Source organism: Arachis hypogaea, chromosome 11, assembly GCF_003086295.3.
Source record: "Arachis hypogaea cultivar Tifrunner chromosome 11, arahy.Tifrunner.gnm2.J5K5, whole genome shotgun sequence".
NCBI classification, from domain to species: Eukaryota; Viridiplantae; Streptophyta; class Magnoliopsida; order Fabales; family Fabaceae; genus Arachis; species Arachis hypogaea.
The window spans coordinates 143,757,409-143,771,203 of NC_092046.1; the positions used below are offsets into that span (position 1 = coordinate 143,757,409).

A 13,795-nucleotide genomic window follows, 5' to 3' on the forward strand; every position below is an offset into this window, starting at 1 on the left:
GCAAAGGTGAAGTATATCATTGGCTTTCTCAAGTGGCACAAAAGAATTTATATATTGTGAAGCTTAATAGTTTATTGTATTCAAATGACAGAAGGATCTGAAGTAATTTTGCTATAAAAACTAAAAAGTTATAGTTGATGATAGCACATTGATAGTTGTACTACGACATGCTTAACTTACAATATATTTGATGGATGAAAACAATAATACAACAATGTGTGCAAAGAAACGGGAAGAAAATAGGTGACAATTAAAAATGATGAATTCATGATTCTTCAGCAAGAGGCACCTCACTCAAATCCAGTCCCTCCTCAGGCAAGTCTGAAGTAATTGGTCCCAATATCCCATCACTCCCAAGAGTTAATCCACCCTATCAATTTAAAGAGCAAAGAGGTCACTACTCACTAGGGTCCTTCATACAAGAATTGAAATTGTATTATGATCTCAATTTAAAGTACCTCAGGCTGGAACCTAAGCATGTCAGCACGAGCCATAGCTTCGGCTTGAGCTATTCTCTGTCTGAATGTCTGAGCCATCTCCTCAGCCTAGGACAAAACATTCATCCATCATAAACATGACCCTAATGGAACCCATTGATATTGTTCAAAGTCTCAAAATACCTTCTCAAAGACAAGCTTTGGATTACGGATCATATCACCAGGTGTAGGTTCCAGCTTCTTGGTGGAAAGACTTACTCTTCCTCTCTCCCTATCATGACTCAAGATCATCACCTAACAGGCAAACAAGAGATTCAATCAAGTGCACACAACACACTGCCTTCAAAGTTCAAAGTTCAAATCCAAGCACATACCTTGAGAGTGTCACCAGGTTGAAGAACAGTTGAGATATCAACTACTCTGTCATGGCTGATCTGACTCACATGAAGGAGGCCATTGATTCCACCAATGTCGACGAAGGCGCCGTATGGCTTTAGGCTTTGAACAGATCCTGTCACTACAGATCCAATTCCAAGCTGTGATTGGGTATCCGCCATGGCCTTTCGGTTACTCAGAACAAGTCTTTGTTGTTCCTCATCCACCTCCACAAACTTGAGAGGAATATCCTTATCAACAAGCTCCTCTCCACTTGATTTCTAAACACAATAATGATAACAAATATTTACATTCGGTCTCAATCTCAAGAATTAAGTCCTAAAGTGGTTTCTGAAATTGGTCGCGTCCCTGAGATCTTAGCAAAAGTGCATTGCATTAGTCTCTAATCATCTGATGATGATAGTCACCCGACAAAAAAAGGTCGAAAGACTAATGCAATACACTTTTGCCAATCTCACAAACGTAGTTAGTACAATTAGAATATCAAAGACTATTTTAGTGTATCCGGCTAATCTCAAAATTACTCTGAGACTTAACTCCAATCTCAATTTTGATATAAATAAAGTTTTAGAGGTAACTAACAGTTGATATCTGTGAGAATGGAACGAAGCCTCTAAGGCCTTCCACCTCAGCCACCACTCCACCTTTGTTTGCACCAACAATCTGCCATGAAAACCCAAATCAGAATTGAGCCAATTAATTGGTTTCAGATGAGAGTTGAAGCAGAGGAAGAACATGAGTAACCCACCTTACCCTTGACAATAACATCTTCAGCTTGGAGTTGTCTGCATCGTTCCCAAGCAAGATCATGCTGCATAGACCTCAAGCTCAAGATCAAACTATCATCAGCTTCATTCTCACCAATTATCAAAAACTCGTCTCTCAATCCAACCACAATCCCTGCTTCTTCCACATTCTTGATCTTGTGTATGGAAGCCTCTTGTAGTGGCAAGTATGCAGAAGATTTCGCTGTGATATCAACGAGTGCTCCATTAGCATCTGTGGCAAACACAGTGCCTTTGACTTTGGTGCCAACTTCGGCATCGAAGTCATACTTGTCGAGAGCGGCGGTGAAGTCTTCGAGGGTGAAGGAAACGCCTTCCATGGGAGCATTGCGGCACCTGTCATAGGCTTCATTGAAGAGTTCCTTCAGCTTCAGCCTCTCCTTGCTCTGCGCATTGGATAGTGCCACTGAGTTGACGATGGTGAGGGAGCTTCGCTTCTGAGTGAAAGAGAATGATGGTTTGGAGAAGCGCGAAGAAGAGAGTGGGAATTGGTGACCCACAGAAATAGCCATGTTTCTTCTTCTTCTTCCTGTTTTTCTCACTCACACACAGATAAGCTAAGCTAAGCTAAGCTACGTGTATTGTTGTTTGTCCACTCTTTTTCACAATTCATATGCTGCTGATATGGATAACTGGTTACTTTTCTATTTTCCAAATTTTCACCAAATTATTCTTTTTCTTCATTTCCTCTTCTACACATATTTTACCCTTCAAATTTGGTTATTTTCAAGGAAAAAAAATGTTAGGAGGCCATCAAATTTATTATGGTTGGTTATTACTTAGTAGTTAACTCAATTTCTTTAGTTTAGTTTCTTTAGTTTAGTAATTCAACAACGTATTTTATTTCTTACTTTTAAAAATTAATAGTTTATTGATAATTACCATTCTTCTAATTTAATTTTACTATTTTTCTTAATAATTAATATAGTTTTTGGAATTTTAAAAATGAGGGCTATTAAAAGTTTTATCATAATAATTTCATGCTATTATCATTTAGGAAAAATCTAGAGGACCAATAACTTTGTTAAATTTTGCCCAGCATATAACCAGCAAAGAAAAGTGAGCCATTGGATGAAATTTCACACCAATCTCATACCATTAAAACCATCATTGATAATTATTTGATGGCTACAAATCATAAAAATTACTGACCCCTAGCATTCCTCATTTATTTAAACAATGATTAGGAGTCCTAACTAATTAGTTCATGAGAATTTTAATCTTAGACTAATAATTTTCTAAAAAAATATATCAATAAAAAAGATATAATATGTCTACTATTTATTATTATGAATGATTTAATTGATATTTTTATTTTTTTTTAAGAGTTAATTAATCTAACTTTAAACCCTTCAAAAACCTAATTATCATTTTATTCATTTCTAAATAAAAATGTTTAATTCTTTTATCTTTTGATGCTTTCAAAAAATAATACATATATTTAAATTTTTTACTTATTTAAGTATTAGAAAGAAAATAAAATAATAAATTCAAACTTTCAATTATTACTCTCCTATTATTTTTCACTTAAACACAATTTTTCACATATCAACTTTCTAATAATTTAATATATTTTGATATTAGATGAAAAAAGTATAGATAAAAATAATGTATATTATTTCTTTTATTTATTTATGTGCACTAAACATTAATAAGGATTTATTTTTAAATAAATATTTTAAATATTTTATTTATGAATTTAGATAACCCAATTTATTTTCTTTGTGTCTTTTTATTTAATTATAAATATATTTCGTTTATAGTGTAAATAAGATAAGACACAAATTTTAAACAAATAAAAAGAATGTATTTGATACGAGAGAAATTACATGCTTAACATATCTTGTTTTATAATTTGTTGTTCTATTTAACTGATTCAAAACTCTATGTCCAGAATAATATGTCAAATCTAAAGTGTTGTTACATTATTATTATGTATGAATGAATAGGCATTGCTATTTTAAATTCAAGTATCAACATATACTAATCATTGTTATTGATATCTTGTTCCATGTATGTTGTGGTTGGGAGCTTAATTAGAAAAATCAAATTCAAGATTTTTTTGAAAAAAAAAATTATTGTACTAAATCTAAAACATGGATTTGAGGGTGTGAGAGAGAGGCCATTGTAAATGGGAAAGGTATTGAGGATAGTAAAGCAGGATTGCATTAGCATGTGTATTTTGGCGCCAAAGTGAAATGTCAGTATTAGAGCCACATCGTTTAAGGAGCAACGAGGAAGCAAGTCCAAACAATATAAAATGAAGCAGCTATTAGCATGGTAAAAGATGGAGTCGTGTTATAAGCACATAGCGAACTATTCTTTCGCCTTTTACTAAAGAATACCGTGTGCTTGTCACATTAAGCGGCATACGTTTAATTTTGGAAAGGGTTCTCTATCTAAGAGGGCTCTGTAATATAGTATAAAATATTTTTTTGATGAATTTTGTTAATCACGTTTTTTTTTTTAATTCTAATTTGTAGTTAGATATTTTTTTTGTAAAGTTTATCTATTCCTCTTTGTAATTAAAAGGTACAAATTAATTTAATTTAAAGAGAATGTCTGGGGTCTTGGTAATGGCTGATTTTTTTATATAAATAAAATATTTTATTTATTAATATATATTGGAAGGTATTTTATTTATCTATTGGTATTACTATTTTAATTTAATTAGTACTCAAGAATACACCAATTTTTTTTAAACTAAAATTAGTATTCCAATTAGTATTATTTAATTTTGTTAAAAAAATTACCACTTTAATCTTGTTAAAAAAAGTTAAACAGTATAAATATGAAAAATAAAGTGTAATGCGAAGGAGAATTAGTTATTGACAATTTTTTTCTCGTATCATACTAATTTACCATTACATTTTACCTTTTAATTTTAATTTTATTATATCTATTTTTTTTTGATAAATTAATCTAATTCAATCTAAATAATAAATTATATTTTTTATTTTATAAATCGATCCAAATTATACTGTAAATATTGTGAGAAGATTAAACTTCGTATACAAGATTAAACTTCGTTTTATTGTTATTCGAGATATAATCAATTAAAAGCTTTTCGCATATCTCATTTGTATCCATGTATAACAAAAAAATTGACATAACTTATTTATAATATAAATAAGATACTTGTATAATTATTTTGTAGATGTGTAAACGTAATAAATAATACAATATAAATATATCTCAACTTACCCATTTAAGTAAATAAAATATTTAATTTATTTATTTGAACAAAAATCTGCAAAGTCATGATGGAAAAGTCTATGTTTTCATACTATTATTTGTATGAGTCTTGCTACATATTCAATTCTTTTTAGCAATCAAGTCTAATCAAATTAGTTCAAATTCAAGAAAAATTAATTTTATTAAAAAGAGTGTGTCATGCTCCGACTTTTCTGTATCTTTGCATTTTTCTTTTTTTTTTCTTTTCTTTTGTGTTTTTATTTACTTGTTTCATTTTCATCCTCGTTTTTTTATACATATTATGTATTTCTTTTTATTTGAACATTTTTATTTTTACTCCTGGTAAGAGGATAAAATAAAATGAATGATGAGAAGGCAAAACAAGAAGAAAAAAATGAATAAGAAAAGAAGAAGATCACGACGATAAAGAAGAAGATGAGGAATTTTGAGTTATACAAAATTTATTAGAAATATAACACCAAGAATTTTTAAGCGAGACATAGAAGTTTCTCAATTTTAACACCAAAATTTTTTAACAGTGACACAAGTTCCTGTTAAGAGGGTGAAACAAGAATTATGAGAATATGAAGAAGGAGGAGAAGAGTTTTGAAGTGTAAAGAATTTATCGAAAAATAACACCCAAAATTTTGTTTTTTCTTCTCCTTCTCTTTCTCATGTGTTATTGCAGTTATTTATTATTTTTTGTTTAATTTTTTTTTGTTTTATTCCCCTTAAAAGAGTGAAATAAAAAAAATTTAAGAAAATAAAATAAGAACAAGAAGATGAAAAAGAAAAAATGAGGAAGAAGAGGGAGAAAAGTTTTGAATTGTATAGAATTCATCGTAAAAATAACACCGAAGTTTTTTAGCAATAACGTATAACTTTTTTAGTTTTGACACTAAAATTTTGCTACAAAAATACAAAAATATCTTCATTAATGCTGCATTTTTTCCCTTCTTTTTATTCTTCTTTTTTTCTTTCTTTTTCTGTTACTCTTACTTCTTCTTTTAGAAGTATTGCTTCTCATATAATAATTATTTTCGGTGTTGTGTGTTTTGTTGTGATTACTTTGATATATGATTTTGCGGTTGATGTTGTTGGTTCTTATCTACCGAAATTACTTAATGATTACAACACAAAAATTTAGTTCGAAACACAAATAAGACTAAATTATGAACAAAAAACACATTTAAAATCAATTTTGAATCGGATAACGTTATCAATATGCCTTAAATGACACCAGAATTATTACAATTATATTTGATGATCTAATTACCAAATTCAAGTGATGAGACTAAATGCACTTCAATTATCTCATAAATGCACTGAAATTATTGCGACACACAAAGTTAAAAAACAAGCACACAAATAAGACTGAATTACAAACAAAAACACATTTAAATTAATTTTGAATCAAATAACATTATCAATATGACAAAATTCAACAATAAAGATAACTATGATACGTATAAAAAGATGATGATGATGGAAGAAGGGAAGAAAAAAAAGAAGAAAAAATTTAAATAAAAAAAGAAGGAAGAAGAAGAGGAGCAGGAAACGGAGGTGGTGGTGATAGTGGTGATAACGATAATTAAAAAGAAAGATAACAAAAAATGAGAAAGAAGAGGAAGAGGAGGAATGAGGAAGAACGTGCGCATGTGAATTTGAAACATTAAGAAGAAGAAGAAGCGAGCGCGTATAAATTTAAAATCCTTAATAACAATTTGATTGAATTTGATTAAATATTTTACTGGTAGGGTTTTATTCTATTTATATAAAGAGATTTTTATAAAGATATTTTTGAAACGAAATTTAAAATAGGACAATATAGCACAATCTGATAATATTAAATGAAAAAAGATTTAAAACAGCAAAAACTACCATTTTTTTTAGAAGAGAAGGGAATGAGCATCATATAAGAGATATAAGAGAGAAAACATAAGAAAATCCTGCTGTATTGATATAGAAATATTTAAATAGAATAAAACATGATCGGTCATTATATTTTGGTTAAATATGAGGTATAAAAAATTAAAAACACCATAAATAAATAATGGAAAATTCTCCTGTGCTGAGTGAAGATCCATCCGCAGCTGCTGATGATGCATGTCGCTGAAACGCGTGTCCAAAGATGATGTAACAAAAGTTATCGTGGGCCCTTCAGTTGACAGTATCTGTGCAAGTTGTCGGTGTTTAACAAATGGCTTAGAGGTGATAATTAATGCAGTTAAAGATAATTTAGTTGTTGTAATTAAGAATATTTTATATGAAAAAAGGTTTGGTAAAGCTGAGCTAACCAAAGTGATGGGACGGGCTTTTAAACTTTTTTTGTTTGGTAAAGCTGGGCTAACCAAAGTGATGGGACGGGCTGTTAAACCTATTTTGTTTGGTAAAGCTAGGCTAACCAAAGAGATTTGTTATGTAGATGGGCCTTTTAAACTTTTTTTTTGTCTCTTTTTAATAAAAAATATTAAAAAAATAAGGGATGATAGTTGAATACACTATCCTAAAACTCAAATAGTGAAATGAGATTTTAAAAAATGAATGATTAAAATAGTTGTTTTTAATATTATACAGAAAAAAATGCAATATATTATTTTTCGACTTCAATAAACAATAAAATTAAAATGATGATTTAATATCTTAATAACTTAAAAAAGTGGAGAATAAAATTATGAATAATTTTCTTATTAATGTTATAGCAGTTGTCATTTTCATACGTTAAATTAATTATTTGAGATTTATTTGATATATGTTGGATCAATATATTTAATTAAACTACATTATATATATTCCAGTGGAATAAATAAATAGAAAAAATAAAAAAAATGTTGTATCAATATGTGTAATAATTTCTGTTATTAATTATTTTAATGTTAAAGTCACTTTTATTTAAATTAAGTATATTTTTTATTAGTCATGATTATTATCATGAATATAATTAAATATGTATGAATAAAAAGAATCAATTATTTTAGTAAATAACAATATAATTTTTTTTAAGATTATATAACATAAGATCAGTTCGCCGGCCAGGTAGAGCGCGAGGTCTGGTCCGAGATGTTTACTGCAGACCGATGTGGCTTCCAGAGGAACGCGAACTAAAAATCGAAGGGTGAATGGCAGGTGAACGCTTCTTGGTTAACGCCAAGCGAGGAGAGGAGGGCGGAGATCGGGAACGAAGACGCACGCTGATAGCATAAGCGAACCTGAACGGCAAAGAATCGGCGGTTCCTGAACCTCTGCTGCAAAGACGGAGACGACGAACACCAAGTTCATCCAAGCAGCTGCGATCGATGACCCAACAGTGGTTCAACACTTGGAGCACGGCAGGAACCTACATTATTGACGGACGACCGGGGAACACGATCAATGCGCAGAAAGCTAAGGCTAGGGTTTTGGTATGGTGCCAATTTGGTTTGCATCGGACGGACAGGGGAGAAGGGGGAGGAACTTCACAGATGACGGGTGTTGAGGGGTGTTGGACAGGTTATGTTCTCCTTTTTGTTTTTTTGGGTTTCAAAAACCTGGAGCCTTTTGCTCCTTTGTATCTGCACGCCCCAGGCCCACTCAATTTTTCCAGCAAACTAAAACCTGGATATAAAAACCAAAAAAATTATTATATTACATTATATTTATTTTCCACTTCCTTAAGTTATTAATCTTGCTTAACTTACCTGTTAACCACTTCAATTTTGACCTGCTATTCTGAGTGGTGGGATCCACATCTGTAATGGCTACCTGCAATCGCAACAGACGTTGAAGCAATAAATATTTTAGGTGGACGCATGTTTCCACCACATTGGGACACGCACTATAAGTACCTGCTGAGGAATCTATCCTTCCGCACCATAGCAGCCCCCCTTCCGTAATATTTTTTTAAAATGTGAGATGATTTAATTTAAAAAATAAAAATTAGATCATTTGATTTTTGAAAAATACAGAGATTAGACCATTCAATTTTTCAGTACAAAAATTGAATCCTCTCATTTTTATACTCGAATCTTCTGCTTTGTATTTAAAAGTAAAAAAAAATTGGAAGTATATAAATCGAAAAATTCAATTTGTAAACTGTAGATTTTAAAAATTAAAATAAAATTATAACAAAAAAAATCAGATCCTCTAGTTTTATATTTAAAATTTTTTTAAAATTCCATGCAAAGTAATGGAAAGGTCCAATTACTTATTCTCCTAAAAAAAACATACAAAACTAATATTATTGAATTGCACAAAAAATTTGTTTATAATAAAAAATTTTAGCCTGCCTATGACTAGGAAAAAGAATTTCATTAATTATTTAGGAACAAATGATTATAACGAAAGCCATAAATCGTTCATATCTATTATTTATGCCGTCTAAAGTTCAAAAAAACACTATTGTTAATCTAATATAAAAACGAAAAAGTACTCATGGGCATGCTTTAAACTTCAAAAAGAAAGTGCGTGTGATGCGTAGAAGAAAATGATACACAATATGAAAAATGGAGTTCCGTTCTAGAAGGGCGTGGCGTCTATAAATTTTGATCGACTTCACATGCAACTGCATTCTGCATCTTCACTATAATTTATTTCATCAAGTATGCGTAAACATTCAATATTAACGGAACAGAACGCCTTCTTTGAATTTCAATGCTTCTTTAAATTAGTCTCCAAGAATAATAATTAGCAGAAAATTAAAAGAGGATAGAAAAATGAAAATAAAAGACGACCCAACATGGCGGTCGTAGCAATGAGTCAGCACCTTCACATATACACCATCCCGTCCTCATTCCCCATGATCCCATTATATGTCTATAAATACAAGCCACTCCTCTCTTCATCAACCACATACTACAAAGCTAACCTCACTTATTACCATTTACTTCTCATTCCTTCCCTTAGCTTCTTAATTCACAATCATGGCCGTCTTCACATTCGAGGATGAAATCACCTCCACCCTGCCCCCTGCCAAGCTTTACAATGCTATGAAGGATGCTGACTCCCTCACCCCTAAGATTATTGATGACGTCAAGAGTGTTGAAATCGTCGAGGGAAACGGTGGTCCTGGAACCATCAAGAAACTCACCATTGTTGAGGGTCAGTAACTACCGAATTCAGTAGACATACTATATATGTGATAATAATTATGTGTTGTGAATTGTAATAATAATGATATATATGCAGATGGAGAAACCAAGTTTATCTTGCACAAAGTGGAGGCAATAGATGAGGCTAATTATGCATACAACTACAGCGTGGTTGGAGGAGTGGCGCTGCCTCCCACGGCGGAGAAGATAACATTTGAGACAAAGCTGGTTGAAGGACCCAACGGAGGATCCATTGGGAAGCTGAGTGTGAAGTTCCACTCGAAAGGAGATGCTAAGCCAGAGGAGGAAGACATGAAGAAGGGTAAGGCCAAGGGTGAAGCTCTCTTCAAGGCTATTGAGGGTTACGTCTTGGCCAACCCTGCTCAATATTAGAACACTTTCCTCCATGTTGATTCGCAGTTGTTTTTTTTTTTTTTTTTGGGGGGGGGGGGGGGGCATGTTTGTGTGTGTGCATGCTTCAAATAAAAACCAATAAGAAAAGAATGATGGGATTCAAATTGCAAAAACCCATAATAGTCGTACATCAATAATATTCAATGACCAGAGAAATGAAAGCATTGAGGATTATGTTATAGGCAAGACATCATGCTTTTAAATGAAAAGCTTTTAATACAATGAACAAAAGCTTAAATGGCTGCACTACAGGAAACTATAAGAGATCAGCAGCTCCCTTGATTTATAATCTAAGAGGCAATATATAGGCACAAAACTCTTTATCCTTTCTAGACATTGATCATCAAAAGCATATTGAATTTCCCTATCTTACTACAATGTTTATGTACCAAAGAATAAATGGGCAAACCGAAATGTGAATACGGCCATGTCTGAACTACTGGGCTGAGGAGGTAGAAGCAACGTTACCCAAACCCATCTTTTGTCCCAACACTGTAAGCTGCTCTACAAAGTCCACTCCAGTCAGGAGTTCTGTTGCCCCGTATATAATGTGCTTAGGAGGCTGCTGTTGTTGTGAAAGCTCTTGCAAACTGCAATATTCAACATAATTACCTCCACCGATCATGAATACAATTGCTTCCTTAAAGGGTCCCTTCAAATGGCTGCTACTTGTTCCTGAACCAGACTTTGGAGCACGTGGATCAAATATAAGATATGAATCTATTTCGGGATTTGGCCTTCCTTCAATCAAGGCTTCAACTGCCCTTGCCAATGCAAGCTGCTTGTCACCAGATAACAGATTTTTAACACCAGCTGTGACTGCACTAATTGACTGTCCATATAGCTTCTCGGCCCAGTCAACAATGTTACTTCTGCTGGCAGAGTTTGCCGATGCAAAGGAAGCGTTTAATGCCTTGATCTTTTTCACATACTGAAAAGCAGCAGTATCAACCTCTGACTCTCGTAGTGCTGCCTCCACAGTGTCCACTTCTGATTGATTAATGGTTTCAGAGGAAATAAGATACAGGATGGCAAAACGAAGCTTATCCATCTGGGTGCCCGGTCCCTTAAGCACGCCAAGAAGGTCTTTCCATTCAAGGGTCCCTCTCATCATTGCATTCTCTGTCTTCACATAATTATTGAGCGCTCTCTGTTTAATCTCACTCAACAATGTGGTGGCAATGTTGGTATGCTTATCAATAACCTGCTTCCTCTCTGTCAGCTCAGGCAGCGAGTTCACTGCGTTCATCAAATGCTTTGTGTTACCAATCAAGTCTGTCCCATCGAACTCGGCACCATGTGTCCCACCAGTCCTCTTGTTCACCTCATCCACGTCCTTCTTATACTTATTCAGCTGAGTCTCAATCTCCTCCGCAACAGCTGGAAACTCCAGTGACCCATTTGCAGCCCAAAAGGGGTCAGAACTATCCAACTCATAAGACCTCATCCCACCCTTCTCCCCCTGGACATTCAATCTATTCAACCTCAACCCAAGCACATCATGAACCAGTGGCCGGTACCTAAAATCATGCTGAATCGCCACCGCCAACTCAAAGTTCCTATCAAAGATACACAACACTGGCCTCTGAAACGAGTTAACAAAATTCCCAGCCTCACTAAACAAATTGTTCTTGGACAACAAATGATCCCTTAGCCTCTGATCCAATGCAGATGCAACCATCTCAGCTGGTCCACCCCTAGGGCACCTAATAATTGGCACAACAGCCAAAGTGGCGAGAACACAGAAAAGCCCATTAACAACCTTCTCCACAATCCCCTCAATCTCCCTGTCCCCAGCAGAAGGATCATTAAGCTGAACAAAACAAGACTTATCCGCCAAGGAAAACAAATTGTCCTCAAGAGTGATGAATTCCAAGTACTGATCGTGGACCTTGGAGATCCGCTGGATGGAGTCGGAGGCAAGGGTGCCGGATGCGAGGTTTTCAAGGAGGGGGCGGGGGATGGAGGTTGAGAAATTGAGGTGGAAGGAGTGGTAGAGGGAGCGGGATGCGTCGGAGAGGATGCGGTTGATGTTGTTTGGAGTTGGTTGGACGAAATAGACGGCGGGGACGTCGTGGACGGGGTTGCGGTCTTTGTCGATGAGGAAGTAGAGGGTGACGCCGTGCTTGCGGAGGTCCTTGACGTGGATCAATGGAGAGAGGATGTTCTGGCAGAACCTGTCGTAGATCAGGATCTTGTAAACCTCCTCGTTCGCCGTCGTCGATGACGCGTTTATTGGCTGGTTCAGGTTCAGCATCCTCGCGATGCATTCTGAAGCCGATTCAATGAACCAACAATCAAACACAATGCATTGAATTGAAAATGGAGCAATCATTCATTTGAAATTATTACCGGTTTGCTTCTGGCGGAGATTGAGAGACATGGTTGGCTGGTCGGTTGTGCTCTATGGATCTGAAATTGGATGGTTGCAATGCAGAATAGTGAAGATGGATAAAATCGAATTAGACGTAGGGTTTTGGTTTGGGATCCAGTTTTCAAACCCTGCACTGGCACAAAGTCGTTAGTCGTAGATCCAGGGGCGAAGCTAGGTAAATGCATTGTTGGTGGAAGGGGGAGTGTTTCCCACTTTGCATTTTGGTTGGTGTGTTAGTGGAGTGCAGCAGAGTGATTCTCTCGTCAAATGAAAGAGAACTCTCTGGAAAAAAACAAAGAAACGAAGAGAAAAGATGTTAAATAAATGGGGGTCAGTCTAAAATCAGCCTAGGTATTTTGGGCACATCTGATCTGATGCACCGTGTAATTAAGATCATTGGATTATGTTAAAAAAATTCAACGGTTGATATGATATTAATTTAAAATTTTTAAAAATTAAATAAAAAAATATGATATGTTTCAAAATTCTAAAAAGACCACTCCTTTTCTTTAGAATAAAACGAAACCCTCTTGTGTGCTAATCTAGGTAAGACAGACTAAAATGAAACCCTACTCTATCTCTATGTGCTCATCTGAGAAATGCTTCCTTAGACGAATGTCAGCGACATCATCCCGAATGCTGGCGTTACCAAGGTTAGCGCCAAGAAGGCCATGACATCGATGTTGTCGAGGACAATGGTGAAGGAAAAGAGCAAGATTACATGGTTTAGGTGACAAGAAGACACGGATGGGGATAACCATGTGTTACTATGGTCATTGACGCCCCGCTGGTGGTTCTGAGCTTCTCCTCGAATTTCGTAAGAATTTTTACAATGCCAATTTTTGAGAAATCACTTGTCAGATCTAAGTAGAACTACACTCAAGACTGTAATGACTATAATATGAAAAGCAAATTCAACAAAATCACAATTGCAGATTGTACGATAACAATTTTTTGTGTATGTGCAAAGATTTAATTCTAAAAATTTCATGCTATATTACTGGAAGAATGTTTAAAATAAGAATTTACATAGTACTTGCATTCAATTTCTGATTATTTGGATATTAAAGGGGCTTCATGGATTGCAATTTTGTTGTTTTTTTCTTTATGATTCTATTGTTTGTAGAA

General features: G+C 34.2%; 3 protein-coding genes and 1 non-coding gene across 4 annotated transcripts; 2 read left to right on the top strand and 2 right to left on the bottom strand.

Annotated features, from left to right (window-relative positions):
• Positions 1 to 33: 33 nt before the first annotated feature.
• Positions 34 to 2,346, bottom strand: LOC112723208 (small ribosomal subunit protein bS1c). Its single transcript, XM_025774472.2, has 6 exons — positions 1,582 to 2,346; positions 1,416 to 1,496; positions 812 to 1,093; positions 621 to 731; positions 459 to 545; positions 34 to 370 (listed from the first exon to the last, which is right to left on the bottom strand). Exons 1-6 carry the CDS (start codon positions 2,128 to 2,130, stop codon positions 266 to 268), a joined length of 1,215 nt encoding a protein of 404 aa, XP_025630257.1. The 5' UTR covers positions 2,131 to 2,346; the 3' UTR covers positions 34 to 265.
• A 1,563-nt stretch (positions 2,347 to 3,909) lies between these two features.
• Positions 3,910 to 4,028, top strand: LOC112724781 (U5 spliceosomal RNA). The gene has a single exon (XR_003163927.1). It is a non-coding gene; the product is annotated as a U5 spliceosomal RNA (small nuclear RNA).
• A 5,388-nt stretch (positions 4,029 to 9,416) lies between these two features.
• Positions 9,417 to 10,472, top strand: LOC112723210 (pathogenesis-related protein 2-like). Its single transcript, XM_025774474.2, has 2 exons — positions 9,417 to 9,889; positions 9,977 to 10,472. The coding sequence occupies exons 1-2, from the start codon at positions 9,712 to 9,714 to the stop codon at positions 10,270 to 10,272; spliced, it is 474 nt and encodes a 157-aa protein (XP_025630259.1). The 5' UTR covers positions 9,417 to 9,711; the 3' UTR covers positions 10,273 to 10,472.
• On the bottom strand, positions 10,398 to 13,170 carry LOC112723209 (SEC1 family transport protein SLY1). Its single transcript, XM_025774473.2, has 2 exons — positions 12,646 to 13,170; positions 10,398 to 12,564 (listed from the first exon to the last, which is right to left on the bottom strand). Exons 1-2 carry the CDS (start codon positions 12,674 to 12,676, stop codon positions 10,730 to 10,732), a joined length of 1,866 nt encoding a protein of 621 aa, XP_025630258.1. The 5' UTR covers positions 12,677 to 13,170; the 3' UTR covers positions 10,398 to 10,729.
• Between the last annotated feature and the right edge of the window lie 625 nt (positions 13,171 to 13,795).